General features: G+C 37.2%; 1 protein-coding gene across 4 annotated transcripts in view; it reads left to right on the top strand.

Moving 5' to 3' along the window:
* The first annotated feature begins 276 nt into the window (after positions 1-276).
* The window catches only part of abcc3 (ATP-binding cassette, sub-family C (CFTR/MRP), member 3), an 83164-nt gene continuing 59339 nt past the window's right edge, over positions 277-24101 (top strand). Inside the window, exon 1 of one of the 4 annotated variants that reach the window (XM_048171629.1) lies at positions 277-574. In XM_048171629.1, coding sequence (XP_048027586.1) covers positions 542-574 — 33 coding nt within the window. In that variant the 5' untranslated portion in view covers positions 277-541. The remainder of the gene's footprint in view (positions 575-24101) is intronic. The other 3 variants (XM_048171630.1, XM_048171627.1, XM_048171628.1) reach the window with 3 other exon arrangements.

Raw genomic sequence — 24101 nt, 5'->3', positions numbered from 1 at the left:
TTTATTTATTTCAATCTTCAATCTTTTTATTTGATTCAAATTTATTTATTTTGTTAATTTAATTATTTGATTATTTAATTTTAGTTATTTTTCAATAGGCCTATAAATTTATTACACTTTTTATAATGCTTTTCTCTGAATATTTCCACAGACCCCCAGGCACTCCCCAGTGGCCCCAGACCCCAGTCTGAGAACGCCAGGCCTGGCTTTAATGTGTGGCTTTAGCGCGTGAGCGCGCGCCTGCAACATACGCGCAGAAAGTGGGCGGACTCTCGTGCCATGACAACCTCAGAGTGACTGTCTGTACTGTACCGACGGGGGTAAGTAAGTAGTTGTGGACGTCACACGCGCTCCCCGGGGGAGGAGGTTAGGTACCGGCCACAACTAATAACAGATTATCTGTCTGTCCGTCGATGCAGTGCGGGTAGTCCATGTACGCGCGCATGACCGTGTGTTTTAGTTGCATGCAAGAACAAAAGCGCAGCAAAGAAAAGCAGCCACATCCTCTCGGCACAAGGAAGAGGTCCATTTAACAGCTGCGATGGAGCACTTATGCGGCCAACTTACATTCTGGGTAAGTTCTCATCAACTCCCGCGTACGAAACACATCTGTGCCCGCAGCCTCTGTGTTGTGTAACAGGTTTGGGTGTTTTCAGCAGCTTATCAGATGCAGAAGCTTCTCTGTTTCATTGACACTCATTAAACTACAAACGGATCCTCAGAGCCGCAGAGCGGCGGCGTTACGCGTTAACGTGTGTTACTTTGTATCAGATTCGCGCTCCGCGTGTTACAGATGTTGCAAATTGTATCATCGGTTTCGGATTGTCAGACTGAATCGGTTCTCGCGGTCTGGTGTCAACAGTTGTGCTGAATTCTGAACCGCACACTGCTCTTACTGTTTCTGCCCTAGAAACACATGATGGACTCGAAATGATTCGGTTCAACAGCGAATTATGAGAAGCGAGGATTGAGTTTGAATACTTTAATAGTGGAAAAACTACAAATACTGGGATGTCTTTTTAATTTCAGCATTGCAAATGACATTATATGCAAGTAAAAAGTTCAAGTATGCTTAGGTTTAACATTTCTGAACTGAGCTGAATGATGACTGTAAGAAACCGATGCACTAGAACTAACTAAACACTATTAATATGAACAGCAATATTCATCTACAACTCGTCCCCTCAGGTTCTGTCTGCATTCTGAGCGCTTTTGAGATACTGAGCTTCAACGTTTTGTATTTATACAGAGACCCTAAACAGTACAATATCAAAATCCTCTCAAATTTGTAAATGTGGATTCTTGGAACAGGTCAAATGCAGATAAAAAACCTTCTAATTCTAAAAAAATCAATTTTCGCTTGGAATTATAAGCTTGAAGCAATTTTAAAGAAACACAAACAGTTTACTTATAATTTGTTTTAAAACATATAATTAGTGTTGACATGCTTTCTATGACATTTATTTCATATTTTAGAATGAATTTTATATGAATATTCATTTATAATGAATATTTTGTCCAGTGCAGATGTTAAATTTAGACAGGAACATGGTGTGTAATCTAACACATTATTGCAAGAATTGTTAAGTTTAAGTTTTGTTTAGACAGAAAGCAGCTGCTGTAACACATCTGAGCAGGACTTTAATCCACAGAAAGTGGGACAGGAAAATGACATCAGTATGGCTGAAATAACATGCTAACGTTTATTGTTCTAATTAAGACCCCATCAACGGACTATTTGACCTTTAAAGCTTAATACTGTAAAATTTAAGACTAAAAAACCTGCAAAAAAACAGACAATGCTTCAGCAAAGGTTTAATAAACATTGAAAAATGACTATATATAATTAAAAATATTTCACATTTAAATTATTTCAACTACGCAACAACAATGTCAAATTTCATCTGACTTAATGTAGTTTATACACTTTAATCCAGTGTGCCGTAGAGCTTTATAGCTACAGACAGCTCAATACAAACAAGTACACAGCATGGATCAAGGTTAAAACATAACCTAAAATATACATAAATTTCCCTCATATGAACCCGAACCTATGCTTTTAAAGGAGTAGTTCACTTCAGAATTCAAGTTATTTACTCATCCTCATGTCATCCAACATGTTCATGTCTTTCTTTCTTCAGTGGAAAAGAAATTAAGGGAAACATTCCAGGATTTTTCTCCATATAGTGGACTTCACTGGGGTTCAACGGGTTGAAGGTCCAAATGTCAGTTTCAGTGCAGCTTCAAAGAGCTCTACATGATCCCAGACGAGGAATAAGAGTCTTATCTAAAGAAACCATTGGACATTTACTAAACAAAAATAAAATTATATACTTTTTAACCACAAATGCTCTGTGATGCTCCACGCATGACGTAATCATGTTGGAAAGATCACACGTGACGTAGGAGGAAGTACCATGGAAAACTCCATCTCATTTCCTCTGACTTCGTTGTTTTACCTTTTTTTCACTTAAGTCTTTGATGTTCACTTTGTAAACAATGGATCGGTACTTCCACCTACGTCACGTGTGACCTTTTCAACATGATTACGTCATGCGTGGAGCATCACAGAGCATTTGTGGTTAAAAAGCATGTACATTTTTATTTTTTTTAGAAAATGAGCGATGAAAATAACTATGAAAATAACTACTCAACAATAGCTAAAGCAAAACGCAAAAAAGAGACTGATTTGGGCTGCTGTCATTGGCAAGATCATAAATAAAATAGTCGATCATGAGGTTTCTAATAAACATCGCGTTGCGTGGCATTGTTTAGTCTTCACTGATTTCGCATTTTCTGCTCTCTTTTCCGCTGTCACGGAGCAGTTCTAGGAAATGACAAAGAAATTGGTCCTCGTGTGCAAAGAACCAATTAGAGTTCAAGACCTTTTTGTCTTCTAAAAAAAAGTCCCAAAATGTACACAGCTTTACATAATGTAAATAAGTTGTCACAGAATAAGAATATGAGAATAACTCAATTTTGTCAAAAATGTCAGATAGAACCTTATAATTCCAAATGGACGAAATGAGTTTATTTGATCATTTTAGAGCATATAACGTGACGGTGGGACTCTGGGGTCCACGTAAACAACCGTGAATTGAATTTTTTGAAAGGAACTGTTCAAAAGAACTGATTCAGGGAAATGAGTCAGTGTGTTTAATTGCAGTACATGAGGAAGACGCTCTGCAACTTCCATTAATATTAACAGTAATGTGTTTTTCTCCGAATGCTGTGTTATTCAGGGTCGGGCCACAGGTTCTGGAGAGAAATTTCTGTTGTTTATGAGGTTATTCGAGGTAATGGCATCCGTGTGCGTGGCCTAGTTAGTCCCACAGACACAGCGAAGGCTTATTCTCCTGTACAGTCAGTATTACAGACGATCAACACTATGTAGGTTAAGAAGAAACGCAAAGGGTTGGAAATGTCCTCTGTTCCCCTGCGACGCGTCAATCACTGGGTCAAAACAGGACAGGACTACATGACCATGAAAATCTGCGAAAATTTGTGTTTATAGGCGAATCTTTGATGATATATCGTATCGAGTGCACTGACGCTATCATCTAAGGTCTATATTACAAATGTGAGTGTGTCGAATCAGATGATAATTAAGTACTCAGATGTATACTGCACAAGCTGCACATAGTCATATCAGACAGTTTGATCATTAGTAATGTGATTAAACTCGCCATGCAGCTGCTGTTACGAATCCTTCAGTTCAGACTATAGCTATAGGCGTATTGTATAGGTTCAGACACAGCTGTCTGGCTGCATTCAGCTCATTTTATTCTGCTCACTCAGGTTTAGATTAGCTCGCTCAAAGCCACGGGGCATGTGAGGTGAGTGCAGAGCGTTCTGCGTCTCTCTCCAACCGTACTGTATGTGTCAGCGTGCTCCTCGCTGCATATCATTGATGCACGAGACGCTGGGAAACACGTCTCTCTCCCACTCCTTTTCATCTCCATCTCTCTTGCTCTGCATCTGTGCATCGCATACTGTCTGTCTGTGTCCTCAAATGCCTCCTTCATTCATTCCCATAATGATTGCAGAACAGCGCCACTGCTCTAGTTATATGAAGGACAGCAAAACAATAAAGAAAACCTTCTGCTGTTATCATGAAAACAGATAATCCATGTCAGGGACACTCTAAAAAACACTGGGTGATTTTTTTTTAACCTTGGAAAGAATATCTAGAGTTTAAAAACAGTTTATGTCTGTTTGTCAGTACAGTTATCATACACAACATCCGGATAAAATAAATATATTCTCTGAAAAACACTGGGTTAAAAACAACCAAATTTGGGTTGTTTTCAAAACAAACGGCTATTATTATGTTATTACATCTGACCCGGGATCTGGGTAACACAAAAACTACCCAAACGCTGGGTTGTTACGTCTGACCCGGGATCTGGGTAACAGAAAAACTACCCAAACGCTGGGTAACACAAAAACTACCCAAACGCTGTGTTGTTACGTCTGACCCGGGATCTGGGTAACACAAAAACTACCCAAACGCTGGTTTGTTACGTTTGACCCGGGATCTGGGTAACAGAAAAACTACCCAAACGCTGGGTAACACAAAAACTACCCAAACGCTGGGTAACAGAAAAACTACCCAAACGCTGGGTAACACAAAAACTACCCAAACGCTGGGTAACACAAAAACTACCCAAACGCTGGTTTGTTACGTTTGACCCGGGATCTGGGTAACACAAAAACTACCCAAACGCTGGGTAACACAAAAACTACCCAAACGCTGGGTTGTTATGTCTGACCCGGGATCTGGGTAACACAAAAACTACCCAAACGCTGGGTTGTTACGTCTGACCCGGGATCTGGGTAACACAAAAACTACCCAAACGCTGGTTTGTTACGTCTGACCCGGGATCTGGGTAACAGAAAAACTACCCAAACGCTGGGTAACACAAAAATTACCCAAACGCTGGGTAACACAAAAACTACCCAAACGCTGGGTAACACAAAAACTACCCAAACGCTGGGATGTTACGTCTGACCCGGGATCTGGGTAACAGAAAAACTACCCAAACGCTGGGATGTTACATCTGACCCGGGATCTGGGTAACACAAAAACTACCCAAACGCTGGGTAACACAAAAACTACCCAAACGCTGGGATATTACGTCTGACCCGGGATCTGGGTAACGCAAAAACTACCCAAACGCTGGGTTGTTACGTCTGACCCGGGATCTGGGTAACACAAAAACTACCCAAACGCTGGGATATTACGTCTGACCCGGGATCTGGGTAACGCAAAAACTACCCAAACGCTGGGTTGTTACGTCTGACCCGGGATCTGGGTAACACAAAAACTACCCAAACGCTGGGATATTACGTCTGACCCGGGATCTGGGTAACGCAAAAACTACCCAAACGCTGGGTTGTTACGTCTGACCCGGGATCTGGGTAACACAAAAACTACCCAAACGCTGGGTAACAGAAAAACTACCCAAACGCTGGGTAACACAAAAACTACCCAAACGCTGGGTAACACAAAAACTACCCAAACGCTGTGTTGTTACGTCTGACCCGGGATCTGGGTAACAGAAAAACTACCCAAACGCTGGGTAACACAAAAACTACCCAAACGCTGTGTTGTTACGTCTGACCCGGGATCTGGGTAACACAAAAACTACCCAAACGCTGGTTTGTTACGTTTGACCCGGGATCTGGGTAACAGAAAAACTACCCAAACGCTGGGTAACACAAAAACTACCCAAACGCTGGGTAACAGAAAAACTACCCAAACGCTGGGTAACACAAAAACTACCCAAACGCTGGGTAACAGAAAAACTACCCAAACGCTGGGTAACACAAAAACTACCCAAACGCTGGGTAACACAAAAACTACCCAAACGCTGGGTTGTTATGTCTGACCCGGGATCTGGGTAACACAAAAACTACCCAAACGCTGGGTTGTTACGTCTGACCCGGGATCTGGGTAACACAAAAACTACCCAAACGCTGGTTTGTTACGTCTGACCCGGGATCTGGGTAACAGAAAAACTACCCAAACGCTGGGTAACACAAAAATTACCCAAACGCTGGGTAACACAAAAACTACCCAAACGCTGGGTAACACAAAAACTACCCAAACGCTGGGATGTTACGTCTGACCCGGGATCTGGGTAACAGAAAAACTACCCAAACGCTGGGATGTTACATCTAACCCGGGATCTGGGTAACACAAAAACTACCCAAACGCTGGGTAACACAAAAACTACCCAAACGCTGGGATATTACGTCTGACCCGGGATCTGGGTAACACAAAAACTACCCAAACGCTGGGTAACGCAAAAACTACCCAAACGCTGGGTTGTTACGTCTGACCCGGGATCTGGGTAACACAAAAACTACCCAAACGCTGGGTAACAGAAAAACTACCCAAACGCTGGGTAACACAAAAACTACCCAAACGCTGGGTAACACAAAAACTACCCAAACGCTGGGTTGTTATGTCTGACCCGGGATCTGGGTAACACAAAAACTACCCAAACGCTGGGTTGTTACGTCTGACCCGGGATCTGGGTAACACAAAAACTACCCAAACGCTGGTTTGTTACGTCTGACCCGGGATCTGGGTAACAGAAAAACTACCCAAACGCTGGGTAACACAAAAATTACCCAAACGCTGGGTAACACAAAAACTACCCAAACGCTGGGTAACACAAAAACTACCCAAACGCTGGGATGTTACGTCTGACCCGGGATCTGGGTAACAGAAAAACTACCCAAATGCTGGGATGTTACGTCTGACCCGGGATCTGGGTAACAGAAAAACTACCCAAACGCTGGGTAACACAAAAACTACCCAAACGCTGGGATATTACGTCTGACCCGGGATCTGGGTAACACAAAAACTACCCAAACGCTGGGTAACGCAAAAACTACCCAAACGCTGGGTTGTTACGTCTGACCCAGGAGCTGGGTAACACGAAAACTACCCAAACACTGGAAAAATAACCCAAAAACAAAATGACCCAAAAGGCTTGACCCAGGACTTGGGTTGAAAAAAAAAAAATAACCCAAGATTTTTTTTAGATGCAACCAAATAAAAAAACAGTGAAACTGCTGAATGATGGGAAGTAATCACATGATATATTTTATGTTTAATATTCAACATGCAGGATTTTGGGCCAATCAGATTTTGTGGTGGCTGATAATTGTTTTATATTATTTTTTTTAAATTTTAATTATTTTATTTTATATTATAATCTTATACCATTTTATATCAGCAAGGAACCGATAAATGGCAGATTTTTAAATTCTATATGATATTATCTAAATAAATTACAAATAAAAGCTACAATCGGTGCATTTAGGCATCACAACATCTACAACGTACAGTATGAACATTAATATTCATTTCAAGATTTATTTTTAAAGATTACATTTAAGTGTTTATTAAATTATTAGCATTTTATAAACTGTAAGTGAGTGTTAGATGACGGCAAAAGTACATGTAAAATGAGCATGCACAAAAAATATCCAATATTGACCAATACAGAATGATATAGTACCAATATATTGTGCATTTCTAATAATAATCATACATACGCTGTCACTATATCAGCCTGTATATTTGTTAATCGAAATTATCCCAGTGTTATTTGTAGATAAACCGATGATGCTTACTCAGATAACCTTGTGTGAAAAATGTCCATTATATCACATCAAATAAAGCATACCATTGATCTCATGTTTCACATGTAGGTGAAATTCCTCTCAAAGCTCAACAATGTTTACAGCAGATCAGTGTGAATGACTTGTAGAGTTGTTCTGTCCCAATTTCAAACGAGCACAAAGTAGTTAATCCAGCAGGGATTACGTCCCAGTAATCTTTAATACTGAATATTACTATAACGAGAGCTAAAGCAATTACTGGCATGTGTGAAATGTCAGGTAAGGTCTCTCAGTTCTGGGGCAGAAAATGTTTCTAAGCGGGATTGCCAAGGCCAATCCTCTCTCACCTCTTCTGACCCCTGTTTATTTCACTAGGAAGTCTTAGACTGCATTGTCGACCTACTTGATTGTCTCGTGACTGACCGCCGTATCGAATTTGCCGGTTTTGGCCCTGAATTTATTAAATGTCTACTTAAATAAATCCCTATTAGCACTGCGGTCAATTCAGGCAAACACCTAAAGAGCAAGTGCCTTATGCTGTTTTGGGGCATTATTTAATAAATGTTTTCTGCAGTCAAGGTCTAGAAATAAAACGAACCTTTAACTCTCTGTAGTGTCAGTTAGTTTCCCTTGGGTGCCTTTTGTGTAGTTTAGTTACTATGGAGTGATTCCAGTGAATGTTTACCTACACTCTACAATAAAACACCCCGATCGCTTGGTTTGTCCATTTTCAACCCAACTTGGGTTGTTTTTAACCCAGCATTTTTGTAGGAAACATTTATTTATACCCCAAAAAAGTATTTGAATGCACTAATTGTGTGTTGTCCTGATTTATAAATACAAGACTATAAAAAATGTGATTCGTGTTGTGGGCAGTCGGATTTCAGCAATCTTTTTAAGGAGTTGCATCACAAATTGTGCAATTGTTTGGTAATTTTTTTTTTTTATTATTATTGAAGTATTTTTATGATGGCTTGAGAAAGCCTGACCAGTTTGAAGTAAATTTAATTTAAGTGGATGGATGGATGGAACGTAGCTAACTTGAGTCATCAGTGTCCCAGCGTTCGGTGGATAATTTCTAGTGTCGTGATAGTGACTCACTGCATAGGGAACTAAGAAGTGCAGTGACACTCGGCATCTGTGCTCTGACTGATGTTTGTTTCATTTACAAAGAACCAAAGCCTGAAACCTAAACTTAACTAAAACTTTAACAACGTTCATTCTGATATTTCCCTCAGAAAATGCAAATCTTGTTTAGCTTTGTACTCTTTCGTAGACCTTCAAACCAACACCTCAGTATTTCGCTTTACAAAGTTTTTAAAGATTTTTAAAGCTTCATGCACAAATATTATTGAAACATCTATCATTTCAGATCTTAAAATATTTTAAAGGTTTTTAATATTGTTTTGCATCTCTTTCTCATAATACACATTGCAGCATCAGCTTCGATCAAAGATTCGGTCTCTCTAAACCCCGCCTTTCCGAGAGCTGCTCTGCTCTGATTGGTCGGAAACCAAACACTCATTTGAATTTCAGCCCTTTGATTCACAGCGATACGAACAGTAACGATGGCGTCGGTTTTACTGTATCAATCTCATCAAAGTGGATTTGCTTTGGCAGCAGAAAACAGTGTTGTAACGGTTACAATCTCTTGAGCCAAGCTTGCCAGCGTTTGCTTTATACAGTTAAAAACTATTTGATTTAGTAACTCATGTAGCAAAATAGCTTCTGGTTGAGAAAGCAAAACGTGTTGATTTTGACATGCAACTGGAATCACGTATCATAATAAAGCCTTAAAGGTGCTGCATGTCCATCTGATGCCAATAACGACGCACTTTTAATAAGAAATGTGCTGATTATTGTGTGGTTGACCTTGTGTTATAACAATGGAAATGGGAAAATCTCTGTTTCTAAATATATGTTTTGGGTTTCGCTTCTTCATTAAAGCGGTGTGAATTCCCCCTCGTGAGGCTTTGCTCACCGTCAGTGTCTTATGATATCTTGGGAAGGAAATCTGGTGCTTGAACACTGTGTTTGGAAAGCAAAAGTTGGTCCTTGTGTCACACACTTCCTGTTGAAGTCAGCTTGTTTTGCTCATTGTGTGAATCTGAATGCGTGTTTGGATTCCTGAGTTCCCGCTGTGTGCAGGTTTGATGTGTTACGCCTATGAATTTGATATGATACAGGCCGTATTTACACAGCTCAATAGAAATGATATTATCTGACAGTGATTGCATCAGTCGTAAAGTGCTGCAGTCTTACTATAAATCTCATGATAACGTCTTTAATTAATTGCTGTGGGTGAACTAAACATTTGTAATGGCTGATGCCAATATCTAGAGAGCCTGATGTACAATAATGCTGATTGTCAGATGCATGCAGACAGATATAAATGGGTTGTTGTATTCATACGCTGTCTGGTCCGGGTGTGCGTTACTGTACGCAGCGGCCAGCGTCAAGCTAATTATTAAGTATACTTTTTTCTCTTAATGTGGTTTGAGGTTTTTGAGAACACTGTATGCTATTGTGATATTGCAACCGCCTTTCTACAGTATATGAAGTGTTGTTTGTGTGTCACAGCAACTTGTGATAAGCACCGTGTCTCAGCGTGGCTTTACAGTCCAATCTAAACGTACAGCACGAGCTTTCTAAGAACTGCAAATGTAGGGCAAGGATCTGTCTGTCTGTCCTGGGGTAACTTCACAGATTAAGGATATTAAAGAGGTCATATTCTACATTTTTCTAGCATTAATCCTTTTGCTTGAAGTCCACTTGTAATGTTTTTTTTTGCACCATAAACAATCATTTTGTGATTAAGTTTTAAATGAAATTTGCATCATATTAGAATGATTTCTGAAGGATCATGTGACACTGAAGACTGGAGTAATGATGCTGAAAATTCAGCTTTGATCACAGGAATAAATTACACTTTACTATATATTCACATAGAAAACAGCCGATTTACATTGCAATAATATTTCTGAATTTTTATTCAAATAAATGCAGCCTTGGTGAGCAGTTTTCTTTGAAAACATTAAAAGAAATCATACTTTTGACCGGTACTATTATTAACAAAAATAAAACTACTGGCTACTTTAAAGAAGCTGAAATATAAGAGTTTTGGTCACTAACTAACTAATATATAGCAACAAATTAAATTTGTTTTGTATATAAATATAAAATAAGCATAAGCCTGCAAACAATGTAAGTTAATTTCATTAGAGAAAGTAAAAGTATGTCTAAACCAAACATTTGACCAGCAGTGGAAATGAAATCAGTTATTCAAACTATTTTCAAAATTAGTCGTATAATATACTATAAAACAATGGTCCCTTTGTCAAAATATTAACATAGTAAATTTAGCTACATTTTCAATATATTTAACGTGCACTAACGTACAGTTGTATTAATGTAAATTAAAAAAAAAAACTGGGTTAAAAACAACCCAAGTTGGGTTGAAAATGGACAAACCCCGACAATTGGGTTAAATGTTTGCTCAACCTGTTGGGTAGTTTTATTTAACTCAACTATTGTTTAAAAATTACTGTATTTCTTGCTTAAAATTAACCCAAAATATACTGGAAATGAACATTAATAAGTTTAATGAATAGTTAAACAATAAAAATGCATTAAATTGCTTATTAATAAATGTTCACCTTTTGATTATTATTGTTGCCTCTAGTAATTATGTGTCAGATTTTTAATTTTGGGTTCATTTTAATCCAGACATACAGTAATTTTTTAAACAATAGTTGAGTTAAATTAATCTACCCAGCATGTTGGACAAACATTTAACCCAACCGCTGAGTTTGTCCATTTTCAACCCAACTTGGTTTTTTTTAACCCAGCATTTTATTAATGTAATGTGTTTATAACACTATACTTGCCATTAATTATGGTAAACTAGTTAATGCAGTGATTTGAGTGGTTCTAACAACATTTTCCTCTTTTGGAAAGTCTTATAAACATTTGTGTAACGTGGCGGCCGTGTAGGAACTCACACGGCGAAGAAGAAGAAGAAACCTCTCGATAAATCTTTACTAGATAATCCAGTAGGCAAACACAGATGAAGGCAGGAACAGAACTCCACACTTGTAATATGCTGAACTAAGGAAAGACAGGAACTATATCCACAGACGATTAACTCCAATGACAGACAGCTGTGATGATTAGTGCCGTGTCCATGGTGACTGATTGTGGCGGGAAAACAGAACAAAGGAGCACATGTGATGTGAGGGTGTGACAATTTGGGATTTTTTCTTTTGCTATTGGAGCAAATGAGAATCCCCCCTGAAAAGTATGTGTTGTAGCTTCCATTCACCACTATAGAAGTTCCAGATTACTTCCGCTTCGGAGAAACTCGGAAGGTTCCGTACTTTAAGGCTGTGTCTCATTAGTGCCGTCAGCCGTATTTTCTCCGTTTCCTGCGCTGTGGACTCTCAGTGGGAAGAGTTTGTGCTTGTCAGCTGGTGTTTTTCAAACAATGTGTCAGCGGACGGCCAACAGTGACCTGTATCTGCTGAGACTCTGCAGGACGAGGGGAGCTGGATCATACTATCTATAACAGGCCCAAACACACACACACACAAAGCATAACAACAAAACCTGTTTCGGAAGAATAAATCGCAGAGACATGTGTGTCATTTAATTTTAGATTCACTCTAGTGTGATCAAACATTAAGAATAGAGGTGATTCTGCTTATGCAATAAGGACAAAAATAATCATTTTGAGTGGAAATGAATTGAATATCACTGTGCCACTTTTGCAATGAATTACACCTTCACTATATACTAGAGAATTATTCCTGCACCTTTCGGCAGTTTTTCTCCCTCTTGCGCTGTAGATTAAACCAAGGGACATTATAAGCGTGATAATCTGCAACAACAAAGAGGAGCTTTGAAGTGGAAACTCCATCAGAAACTTCTCGTCTTATCAGCCTGGAGTGGAACGAGCGTTCAGGTGCTCAAACACCGCTGGAGAACACGTCTCTTATGCGTTTGTTTATAATCTAATATGTTTAAATTATCAGCAAAACAATGTGAGTGAAAAATTAACAACATGCTTGGTGTCACAAATCAATCACTGACTGAAAAACACTGCAAAAATGTAAAGATTATTGGAGTACGGTGGATACACACCGCTGTTAAAAGAGCTGGTTTCTGTGATGTGAAAAATGAAACAAAGATAAATCATATTAGAACTTTTGCACGTTTAATGTAAAAATCTTACAAGAACATTTGAAATTTACTGTTTCAAATGAGCTCGATTCATTCTTGTTTTAACCCAGCGATTGGATTGTTTTAACCCAGCGATTGAGTTGTTTTAACCCAACGATTGGGTTGTTTTAACCCAGCAATTGAGTTGTTTTAACCCAGCTATTGGGTTCTTTTAACCCAGCGATTGGGATGTTTTAACCCAGCGATTAGTTTGTTTTAACCCAGCGATTGGGATGTTTTAACCCAGCGATTAGTTTGTTTTAACCCAGCGATTGGGTTGTTTTAACCCAGCGATTGGGTTGTTTTAACCCAGCGATTGGGATTTTTTAACCCAGCGATTGGGATGTTTTAACCCAGCGATTGGTTTGTTTTAACCCAGCGATTGGGATGTTTTAACCCAGCGATTGGGATGTTTCAACCCAGCGATAGGGTTGTTTTAACCCAGCGATTGGGATGTTTTAACCCAGCGATTGGTTTGTTTTAACCCAACGAATGGGTTGTTTTAACCCAGCGATTGGGTTGTTTTAACCCAACGATTGGGATGTTTTAACCCAGCGATTGGGATGTTTCAACCCAGCGATAGGGTTGTTTTATCCCAGCGATTGGGATGTTTTAACCCAGCGATTGGTTTGTTTTAACCCAACGAATGGGTTGTTTTAACCCAGCGATTGGGTTGTTTTAACCCAACGATTGGGATGTTTTAACCCAGCGATTGGGATGTTTTAACCCAGCGATTGAGTTGTTTTAACCCAGCGATTGGGTTGTTTTAACCCAACGATTGGGATGTTTTAACCCAGCGATTGGTTTGTTTTAACCCAGCGATTGGGATGTTTTAACCCAGCGATTGGGTTGTTTTAACCCAACGATTGGGATGTTTTAACCCAGCGATTGGGATGTTTTAACCCAGCGATTGGTTTGTTTTAACCCAGCGATTGGGTTCTTTTAACCCAGCGATTGGGATGTTTTAACCCAGTGATTGGGATGTTTTAACCCAGCAATTAGTTTGTTTTAACCCAGCGATTGGGTTGTTTTAACCCAACGATTGGGATGTTTTAACCCAGCGATTGGGATGTTTTAACCCAGCGATTGGTTTGTTTTAACCCAGCGATTGGGATGTTTTAACCCAGCGATTGGGTTGTTTTAACCCAACGATTGGGATGTTTTAACCCAGCGATTGGGATGTTTTAACCCAGCGATTGGGATGTTTTAACCCAGCGATTGGGTTGTTTTAACCCAACGATTGGGATGTTTTAACCCAGCGATTGGTTTGTTTTAACCCAGCGATTGGGATGTTTTAACCCAGCGATTAGTTTGTTTTAACCCAGCGATTGGGATGTTTTAACCCAGCGATTAGTTTGTTTTAACCCAGCGATTGGGTTGTTTTAACCCAGCGATTGGGATTTTTTAACCCAGCGATTGGTTTGTTTTAACCCAGCGATTGGGATGTTTTAACCCAGCGATTGGGATGTTTCAACCCAGCGATAGGGTTGTTTTAACCCAGCGATTGGGATGTTTTAACCCAGCGATTGGTTTGTTTTAACCCAACGAATGGGTTGTTTTAACCCAGCGATTGGGTTGTTTTAACCCAACGATTGGGATGTTTTAACCCAGCGATTGGGATGTTTCAACCCAGCGATAGGGTTGTTTTATCCCAGCGATTGGGATGTTTTAACCCAGCGATTGGTTTGTTTTAACCCAACGAATGGGTTGTTTTAACCCAGCGATTGGGTTGTTTTAACCCAACGATTGGGATGTTTTAACCCAGCGATTGGGATGTTTTAACCCAGCGATTGACTTGTTTTAACCCAGCGATTGGGTTGTTTTAACCCAACGATTGGGATGTTTTAACCCAGCGATTGGTTTGTTTTAACCCAGCGATTGGGATGTTTTAACCCAGCGATTGGGTTGTTTTAACCCAACGATTGGGATGTTTTAACCCAGCGATTGGGATGTTTTAACCCAGCGATTGGTTTGTTTTAACCCAGCGATTGGGTTCTTTTAACCCAGCGATTGGGATGTTTTAACCCAGTGATTGGGATGTTTTAACCCAGCAATTAGTTTGTTTTAACCCAGCGATTGGGTTGTTTTAACCCAACGATTGGGATGTTTTAACCCAGCGATTGGGATGTTTTAACCCAGCGATTGGGATGTTTTAACCCAGCGATTGGGTTGTTTTAACCCAACGATTGGGATGTTTTAACCCAGCGATTGGGATGTTTTAACCCAGCGATTGGGATGTTTTAACCCAGCGATTGGGTTGTTTTAACCCAACGATTGGGATGTTTTAACCCAGCGATTGGGATGTTTTAACCCAGCGATTGGGATGTTTTAATCCAGCGATTGGTTTGTTTTAACCCAGCGATTGGGATGTTTTAACCCAGCGATTGGGATGTTTTAACCCAGCGATTAGTTTGTTTTAACCCAGCGATTGGGTTGTTTTAACCCAGCGATTGGGATGTTTTAACCCAGCGATTGGGATGTTTTAACCCAGCGATTGGGATGTTTTAACCCAGCGATTGGTTTGTTTTAACCCAGCGATTGGGATGTTTTAACCCAGCGATTGGGATGTTTCAACCCAGCGATTGGGTTGTTTTAACCCAGCGATTGGGATGTTTTATCCCAGTGATTGAGATGTTTTAACCCAGCGATTGGTTTGTTTTAACCCAACGAATGGGTTGTTTTAACCCACCGATTGGGTTGTTTTGTCATATAGTAATGTATAGTATGTTTGACATATATTAAACAATAAGTGAGTTAAATAAAACTGCCCAGAGTGTTGGGTCAAACATTTAACCCAACCGCTGGATTAAAACAACCCAATCACTGGGTTTGTCCATTTTCAACCCAACTTTGGTTGTTTTTAACCCAGCATTTTTCAGAGTGTACTATTTCCAAAAACACAATTTCAGTCTTTGCACTTCCAAACTTCATTGTGTTATTTGCCATTTCACCAATTTTATTTCTGACTCATTTAACAACTTAGTTTATTTCCAGGTTTAAATTACATTTCAGTGTTGTTTTCAGAGCACATTGTTCTTCATCAAAGCTTTCTCTTGAGGTATAAAATCTTATAAACACAAGGCTTTATAATATGTGTTCAGTGTTAGCGATTGAAATATATCCAGTCTTATTGACGAAACTGCTTTTTTATCTCCCGGTAGAGCGGTTCAGATCAGATCTTCTCCTATAATATTTACAAGGATTCCTCACGACTGCTCAGTGCTTCACGTCATTTATCCAAACACTATGAATCATACGCTTTCGTTGAATGGGAAATTTCTTGTCTGCAATCCAAAATATAGCCATATTTGGTGTTCCTTCCTGACATGACTTTGAGGAATGTATAGGGATGCACTTGATGTTTTGGTTATTCTGGATATATATCAGTTGAAGCTCAGCGATGCATCAGCGTACAGCGAGGTGTTTCCTGCCAGGACACATTTAGGGAAAAAGCTTTTGTGTTCGGCTCTACAGCGCTTTGAGTAATGCACGTCATTCTCATCTCTCACCGCCCCTGTTCCTGCCAACACACGGCTTTTCTCTGGATTGTTAAACAGTTTAATGGTGAGGGTGTGTTTTAGTGTTTTAGTCTTGTTTTTTTTAAAAGATAAGGCTAGTTTTCAGAGAATGTGTTTTTTGAATTCAGTTCCTTCCCTACATGTTTTAAGTGTATATCTCATAACACACAAGAAAAAACGATAAACTGAAACTTTATATTTTGCAACTTTGCTTCTCGATTAAAGGAACTTACTTCAAAGTAAAGATTTTATTTAGATATTACTACTTTTACTTAGACAAAAATAATGTTAAAGCAATATACACTTTATACTCTGTATATATAAAAATGTTTTTTCTCCCCAAACATTATAATAGCAATGCATTAATCCAGCAAACAGGGAACGTTCTGGCAAGGTTCTCTTAAAGTTATGAACAAACGTTCTTCCAGTAACATTAATACAACGTTCGTTCAAAATGATCTGGTCTTTAATAATGTTCTCAAAACATTATTTATCATTCCTGGAGCTTTTTTTTCTCCTGAAAACATTTTAGTTGGATGCTCGTCTAACGCTTTTTAAATGTTACTATTTGTTTCAGAATGTTCAAATGTAACGTTTCCATGATGTTTGCAAAATGGAACGTTCCCTTAACGTTCACATAACCAAAAAAACATTTTCAAAGCAACTGATGTTTTGAATGTTCATGGAACATTCAGAATTAACGTTCTGATATAGTTAAACAAAAACGCATGCAGAAAATATCCTTTCGCTCTCAGTCGTGAAGCGTGAGCTCCTCTGCTACTCTACTGTGAACATAATGCACGTAACATAATATTAGTGAAGCCAGAGGTTCAGGAAACACTAAACTGTAAACTCTGAAAGAATGTTCCGCTTCTGGTTTGCTAGGTGTGCCATAATACTGTTTGCATATTTGACTGATGGAGGTGCACAAAGCAAACACAGACTGAGAAACGCTGACCTTCCTGCAGCCCTGAGGAAGTTAACGCAACCCATGTGGCTCAGGCCTTGTAAAAGGTGGGGCTTAAAACAAACGGGTTTGAACACGTGCGCACTGCTGCTAATCTTTAAAGCTTGAAAACACTCTCCGTATCTGTGCTTCCCTTCCACATGCCTCATACGACGGAGAGGAAAACGGTGTGTGTTTGTAATTCTCCAAATGAAACATGCGCCCTTTTATCACGTCACGTTTAATTCAGTATGTTACTTGCCACTTCCTTTTAATTATTTGTGAAATTTATTGTGGAAATTGTTTCAACACCAATTTTTTTTTCCGGACTAATTTGAACCTAAACTGGTTTATTTCCAGGTTTAAATTCCATTTCGATGTTGTCTCTGACTTTTCACACATTAGTTTTGAAGAAAAAACAAACTTAAACTTAATCTTTTGCAACTTTACTTTGTGATTTAAGGAACTAGATTCTAACTAGATAAATACTTCATAAAGTGCCCAAGCATTATTTATTAAACTCACCAATGCATTTTTGCATATTGCTTTCTTAAAATAGAATCGGATTAGACACCAAATGAAACACATCAGCTAGTTTTTAAAGTTATTTATTTGTGTGTTATTGTCTTATTTAACACTAAATGCATGCTGCATACAACCACTGTTTTTGCATTCTTTTTAAGTTGTGCTTTTTCACACTTTGTGTTGAGTTTGTGTGAGTTTACATGTGAACGCAGTATACATCAGTCGGTCGATCTCACGGCAAACACCCACACATTCAGACTAACAGCGTTACTGACGGGCGGAGAGAAACGGCAGCTGTGTTTATCTTACCGAGGGTTCAGAGGAAAGTGTGTCTGAGCTCCTTTCATTTTGTTAAAAGCATCTTTTTTTTTGTGTGGTCAAGTCAGTTTTAACATCTTTCATGTTTGAGGACACATTGAGTGTTCTTTTCATAGAAAAACTTTGCTCATATACAGTTATGTTCTCTATATGAACCCTAAACGCAAATCACATAATCGTTTACTTGTGCATTACATGTATTCCCAACATCAGAACCGGAGAAAGACCAGCGCTAAAGAAGAAAGCTGACATGTCGCAAGAGCATTTTTAGAGTTTGCTTGTCCAAGTATTACTTTGTTGGGTTTTGTTTGACTCGAATATACCTCATAAAAGACTAATTCCAATTCATGCCGACTTTAATAAATGTTGGTAAAAATCGTTCATAGAGGTCAGAGTGAATGTTGATCTTGATAAGTGTGAATTATGAACAGATTGTGCTGATTCCAGCATTGAGGGATGTGTACAGAAATGAGAGGAAATAAAATATGCTGAAGCTGTTATAAAGTAGTATGCGTGGAGCAATGTGCATGAAATATATTCACATGAGTGTGGGGAGATAGAGACAGAAACTCAGTGTGACCTTAAATGAAACACATGTCGTTTGAAGGACAAGGCTCAGATAAAAGGGACGGGACAGCTAGATCCGGCCAGGAACCTGTTACACAAGGACTTCTTCCAGTTCAGAGAGCAGTGATTCAGTAAAGGGATCATTCACCAACAAATGAAAATTCTGACGTCATTCTAGCTAGCAAAAATATATTCTAAGAACATTCCCGTTAAGTTATGAAAACGTTATTTCTGAATGTTCTCTGAACATTTCTGTTTTTGTTTTCTTGGTTACGTGAGCATTAAGAGAACATTCCATTTCGCAAACATTATGGGAACGTTACTTTTGAATGTTCTCTGAATGTTTTGAGACGTAGTAACATTTAAAAAATGTTAGATGAACCTCCAACTAAAATGGACTGGCTGTGATCCTGAGGTCATTTTAAGGATCTTAACACGAGTACGTTTCAGTAGAGCTGTGATAATTGCATCTGCTGCTTTTAGACTTTCACCTTGAGTTTAAAGAAGTGGAGCGGTGTACAAATATGAGCTTTTTTTGGACAGATTTATGCATTTGACCTCATAACCAAGTTGGCAGAGTGAAAGGTGTTTTCCCTTTAAACCGCAGACCGCATCCTGCGAGAGCTGACGCCCTGTGGGGTTTGACAACAGATGAGAAACCTCTGAGCTTCATTATCCTCATGTTTACCAGCGTTATGAGAGATGGGAAGTGACACTGCACATTCTTATCTCCATAATCGAGAATTCACTGTAAAAAATGATTTAATTTTAACTATAAAAATTCCACAATAACAGGGAACGTTCTCTCAAAGTTATGAACAAACGTTCTTCCAGTAACGTAAATAGAACGTTTGTTCAATGTTATCTGGCCTTTAATAACGTTCTCAAAACGTTAGCACAAAAACATTATTTATATATGGTTCATAGAGCATTTTTTTTTTAGTTGGACGTTCATCTAACGTTTTTTAAATGTTACAACTTGATTCGGAATGTTCAGAGAACATTCAAAAGTAACATTCCCATAATGTTTGAAGAATGATGAGATGTAATGTTCCCTTAACGTTCGCATAACCAAGAAAAAACGTTTTTAAAACATTTAAAAGACTGGACGTTCAGAGAAATAACATGTTCATAACTTAACGGTAACATTAGCGAAACGTTCTTAGGAACATATTTTTGTTAGTTGGGTAACAGTAAGTTGCCTTACTATGATGGTGAAAACTGTAATACCGGTAGTTCTAACCTTATATTTCGTAAAATATTTAAACATTATTATTCTTCTGAGCCAAAATTTGGACAGTGTCTCCTCCTAGAGCTTTCAAGCTACAACTACCAAACTTGGGTCAGACCTTCAGACTGTTCTGACTCTGTACGCTGTTTCTTTTCAAACTGATCCGGCTTACGGTTTTTGTTAAACGGACCATCAAAACTACGAAAATCCCATAGGCTTTCATTGAGGGGGTCAAGACTTTTGTACTATAAGTCTTAAAGAGTATTTAAGATGTCTATCACCAGCAACACTTAATAACTATCCTAGGACAATGTGCTAAAACATGCTAGCAGCATGCTTATTCATGCCATAAACATGCTAAAAAATGCTAGCAATGTGTTAAAACGTTGGCAAAATGTTAATTAATGCTAGCAAAGTGTTAAACATGCTGATTAATGCCACCAATGTGCTAAAACATGTTAGCAAAATGCTAATTCATGCCATAAACATGCTAAAACATGCTAGCAACGTGTTAAAACGTTGGCAAAATGTTAATTCATGCTAGCAAAGTGTTAAACATGCTGATTAATGCCATCAATGTGCTAAAACATGTTAGCAACATGCTAATTCATGTCATAAACATGCTAAAAAATGCTAGCAATGTGTTAAAACGTTGGCAAAATGTTAATTCATGCTAGCAAAGTGTTAAACATGCTGATTAATGCCATCAATGTGCTAAAACATGTTAGCAACATGCTAATTAATGCCATAGACATGCTAAAACATGCCAGCAATGTGTTAGAACATGCTAGCAACATGTTAATTCATGCTAGCAAAGTGTTAAACATGCTGGTTAATGCCATCAGTGTGCTAAGACATGTTAGCAAACATGCTAATTCAAGCTAGCAAAGCATTAAATCATATTAGCACACAGTGTTAAAATATGATAATTCATGCAAGCAAAATGTAAATCCATGCTAGCAAAGTGCTAAATCATGCTAACAATGTGGTAAAACATGCATGCTAATTCATGCTAATAATGTGTTAAACATATTAGCAAAACATGTTAATTCATGCTAACAACATGCTAAAACACGTTAGCAATAATTCACGTCAGCAATGTGTTAAAACCTGCTAATTCATTTTAGCAAAGTGTTAAATAATGTTAACAATGTGTCAAATTATGCTAACAGCTTTGCTAAAACATGCTAGCAATGTGTTAAAACATGTTAATACTAACAATGTGTTAAATCACGCTAACAGCATGTTAATTCATGTTAACAAAATGTTAAATTATGCTTGCAACATGCTAATTCATGCTAGCAATGTGTTAAATCATGTTAGAAAAATGTTAATTCATGCTATCAGAATGTTAAAACATGTACTCAACGTGCTAATGAATGCTAGCAAAACATGGTATTTCATGGTAGCAGCATGCAAATTCATGCTAGCAAAGTGTTAAGTCATACTAGCAAAGTGTTAAAACATGCTAGCAACATGCTAATTCATGTTAATGTGTTAAAGCATGTTAATTCATGTTAGTGATGTGTCAAATCATGCTAGCAACATGCTATTTCATGCTAGCAATGTGTTAAATCATGTTAGAAACATGCTAATTCATACTATCAGAGTGTTAAAACATGCACTCAACATGCTAATGAATGCTAGCAAAGTGTTTAAACATGGTACTTCATGGTAGCAGCATGCAAATTCATGCTAGCAAAGTGTTAAGTCATACTAGCAATATGTTAAAACATGCTAGCAACATGCTAATTCATGTTAATGTATTAAAGCATGCAAATTCATGCAGGCAAAGTGCTAAAACATGCTAGCAACATGCTAATTTATGTTAGCAATGTGTTAAATCATGCTAGTAACATTTTTTTACTTTCTCTGAGTAAAACCTTCAGACTTGTTCAAAGATGTTCAAAGTTATTTTTAACTTTCAGAACTTTGTCAATCCAACATAAAAGTAATGACAAACTTTACTCATCTAGTTTTAATAATTAGTTATGTATCAGTTATGTAGAGTTATGTTTTAGGTTTGTTTTGTTTCATCAGTTATGTTTTAGGTTTTCAAATGAATGTTTATTGCATTGTTTTGTTGTCGTGTGTGTTACCATGATGGTGTTTTGTATAGTTTTGTGTGTCTTCTATATATTAATATGTATCCCAGCTTGTATAAAAGCTACTTTTTTTGGAAAATTGCAGTTTTTAAATTGTAAATTTTACAGGTTGTTCTGTAAATATGCTTACATTTTTACTGTATTTTTCACAGAATTATTCTGGCAACCACAGCTGCCAGTTTTATTCTGTAAAAGCGACAGGAGTTTTGTAGTGACTTTAACTCTAACTGAAGAGCGCTGTATTGAGCACATGCATTTTCGTATCTTCCATAATGGCTGCGTTTTGGCTTTCCTTGCGCTTAATCAGGTTAGGTTGCTTCAGTGATCTGGTCAAAGCCGGAACCCGGAGACTCTCTAAAGCATCACAGCAATTAGAAACGAGAGGAGGAGAGAAGGGAACACAAATACTCGCTCTGTTTGCACTTGATAAGAGAATACGGCTCCTCTCTGGAGACACAGCTCTTTTATAGAGACGGTTTCCACGTCGGAGCCTCTGTCACGACCAGAGAATATTGGAAGACTGTTGTTTGTTGAGGTCTCATTAATCAAGTTGTTATCAAATGAATTTTTATTGTGGTGTGTAACTTGATTCTTGAGACCTGGAATAAAACAATTACTAAAAATGATAAGAAAATGTGCTTGTGTGATGCTTTAAAATTAATCTGCTGCTTTCTTTCAGGACACAGTAGAAATATTTCTTTTAAAAAATGTGATATTAAAATGATGTTTATGTAAATATTAAAGTTAATAAAACACAACTAAAATAAATCATCTCAAATGCTACAATTTAAGCATCACATCATTATATAGTGCAGTATGAAAAATTCATTTTCAGATTAGCTTAAGATTGCATTCAACACTGTTACATATTACGATAAATACGTTAAATATTTTGTGTTTTTAAAGATCATCTTTAGGTGAGCATTAAAGGTAATCTAAATGTAAAAAATAAGAGCATAAAAAAGCATAAAAAATTAAATATCCAATATCAGTCAATATATTAACAGATACATTAAATAAAAAAAGGTTAATATTGACTGAATTAATATGGTGCCGATATGTCATGCATCCCCAAAATATACATATTCATATTTCTGTTTATATTGTGTTTTTTTTTTTTTTTATCATAATTTTAAAATATCATATATATTTATATTTCTGTTTACATTGTGAGTTTTAATGTAATTCATATTTTTATCATAATTTTGAAAAAGCATTCATATTAATATTTCTGTTGATAGTGTGAGTTTTAATGTATAATTTTTATCATAATTTTGAAAAAAAATCATATATATTTATTTTTTATCATAATTTTGAAAAAAATACATATTTATATTTCTGTTAATATTGTGAGTTTGAATTTAATTTATAATTTTAATCATAATTTTGAAAAAATATTCATATATATTTATATTTCTGTTGATAGTGTGTTTTAATGTAATTTACAATTTTTATCATAATTTTAAAAAAATTCCGTTTATATTTCTGTTGATAGTGTGAGTTTGAATTTAATTTATAATTTTGATCATAATTTTGAAAAAAAATCATATATATTTATTTTTTATCATAATTTTGAAAAAAATACATATTTATATTTCTCTTAATATTGTGAGTTCGAATTTAATTTATCATTTTAATCATAATTTTGAAAAATATTCATATATATTTATATTTCTGTTGATAGTGTGTTTTAATGTAATTTACAATTTTTATCATAATTAAAAAAAAAATACATTTATATTTCTGTTGATAGTGTGAGTTTTAATTTAATTTATAATTTTTTTATCATAATTTTGAACAAATATTCATGCATATTCATGTTTCTGATTACATTTTGAGTTCAAATGTAATTTATAATTAACTCATAATTCTGAAAAATGAAAGTTAAACAATCAAAGAACATCAGAGTGATCATCACTGATTCATTTCAATTCATTCATTTCAATATTTCTGTTTCATAATTAACACACTTTTTTTAAGAACCTTTCATGCCAAAAAGCTTCTATATAAGGAGAAATGTCTTAAACGAGTGCATA

The sequence above is a fragment of the Megalobrama amblycephala genome, linkage group LG20 (genome assembly GCF_018812025.1).
Source record: "Megalobrama amblycephala isolate DHTTF-2021 linkage group LG20, ASM1881202v1, whole genome shotgun sequence".
Lineage (NCBI taxonomy): Eukaryota > Metazoa > Chordata > Actinopteri > Cypriniformes > Xenocyprididae > Megalobrama > Megalobrama amblycephala.
The sequence above is the reverse complement of the archived record's forward strand: the minus strand, read 5'-3'. Positions and strand labels throughout refer to the sequence as shown.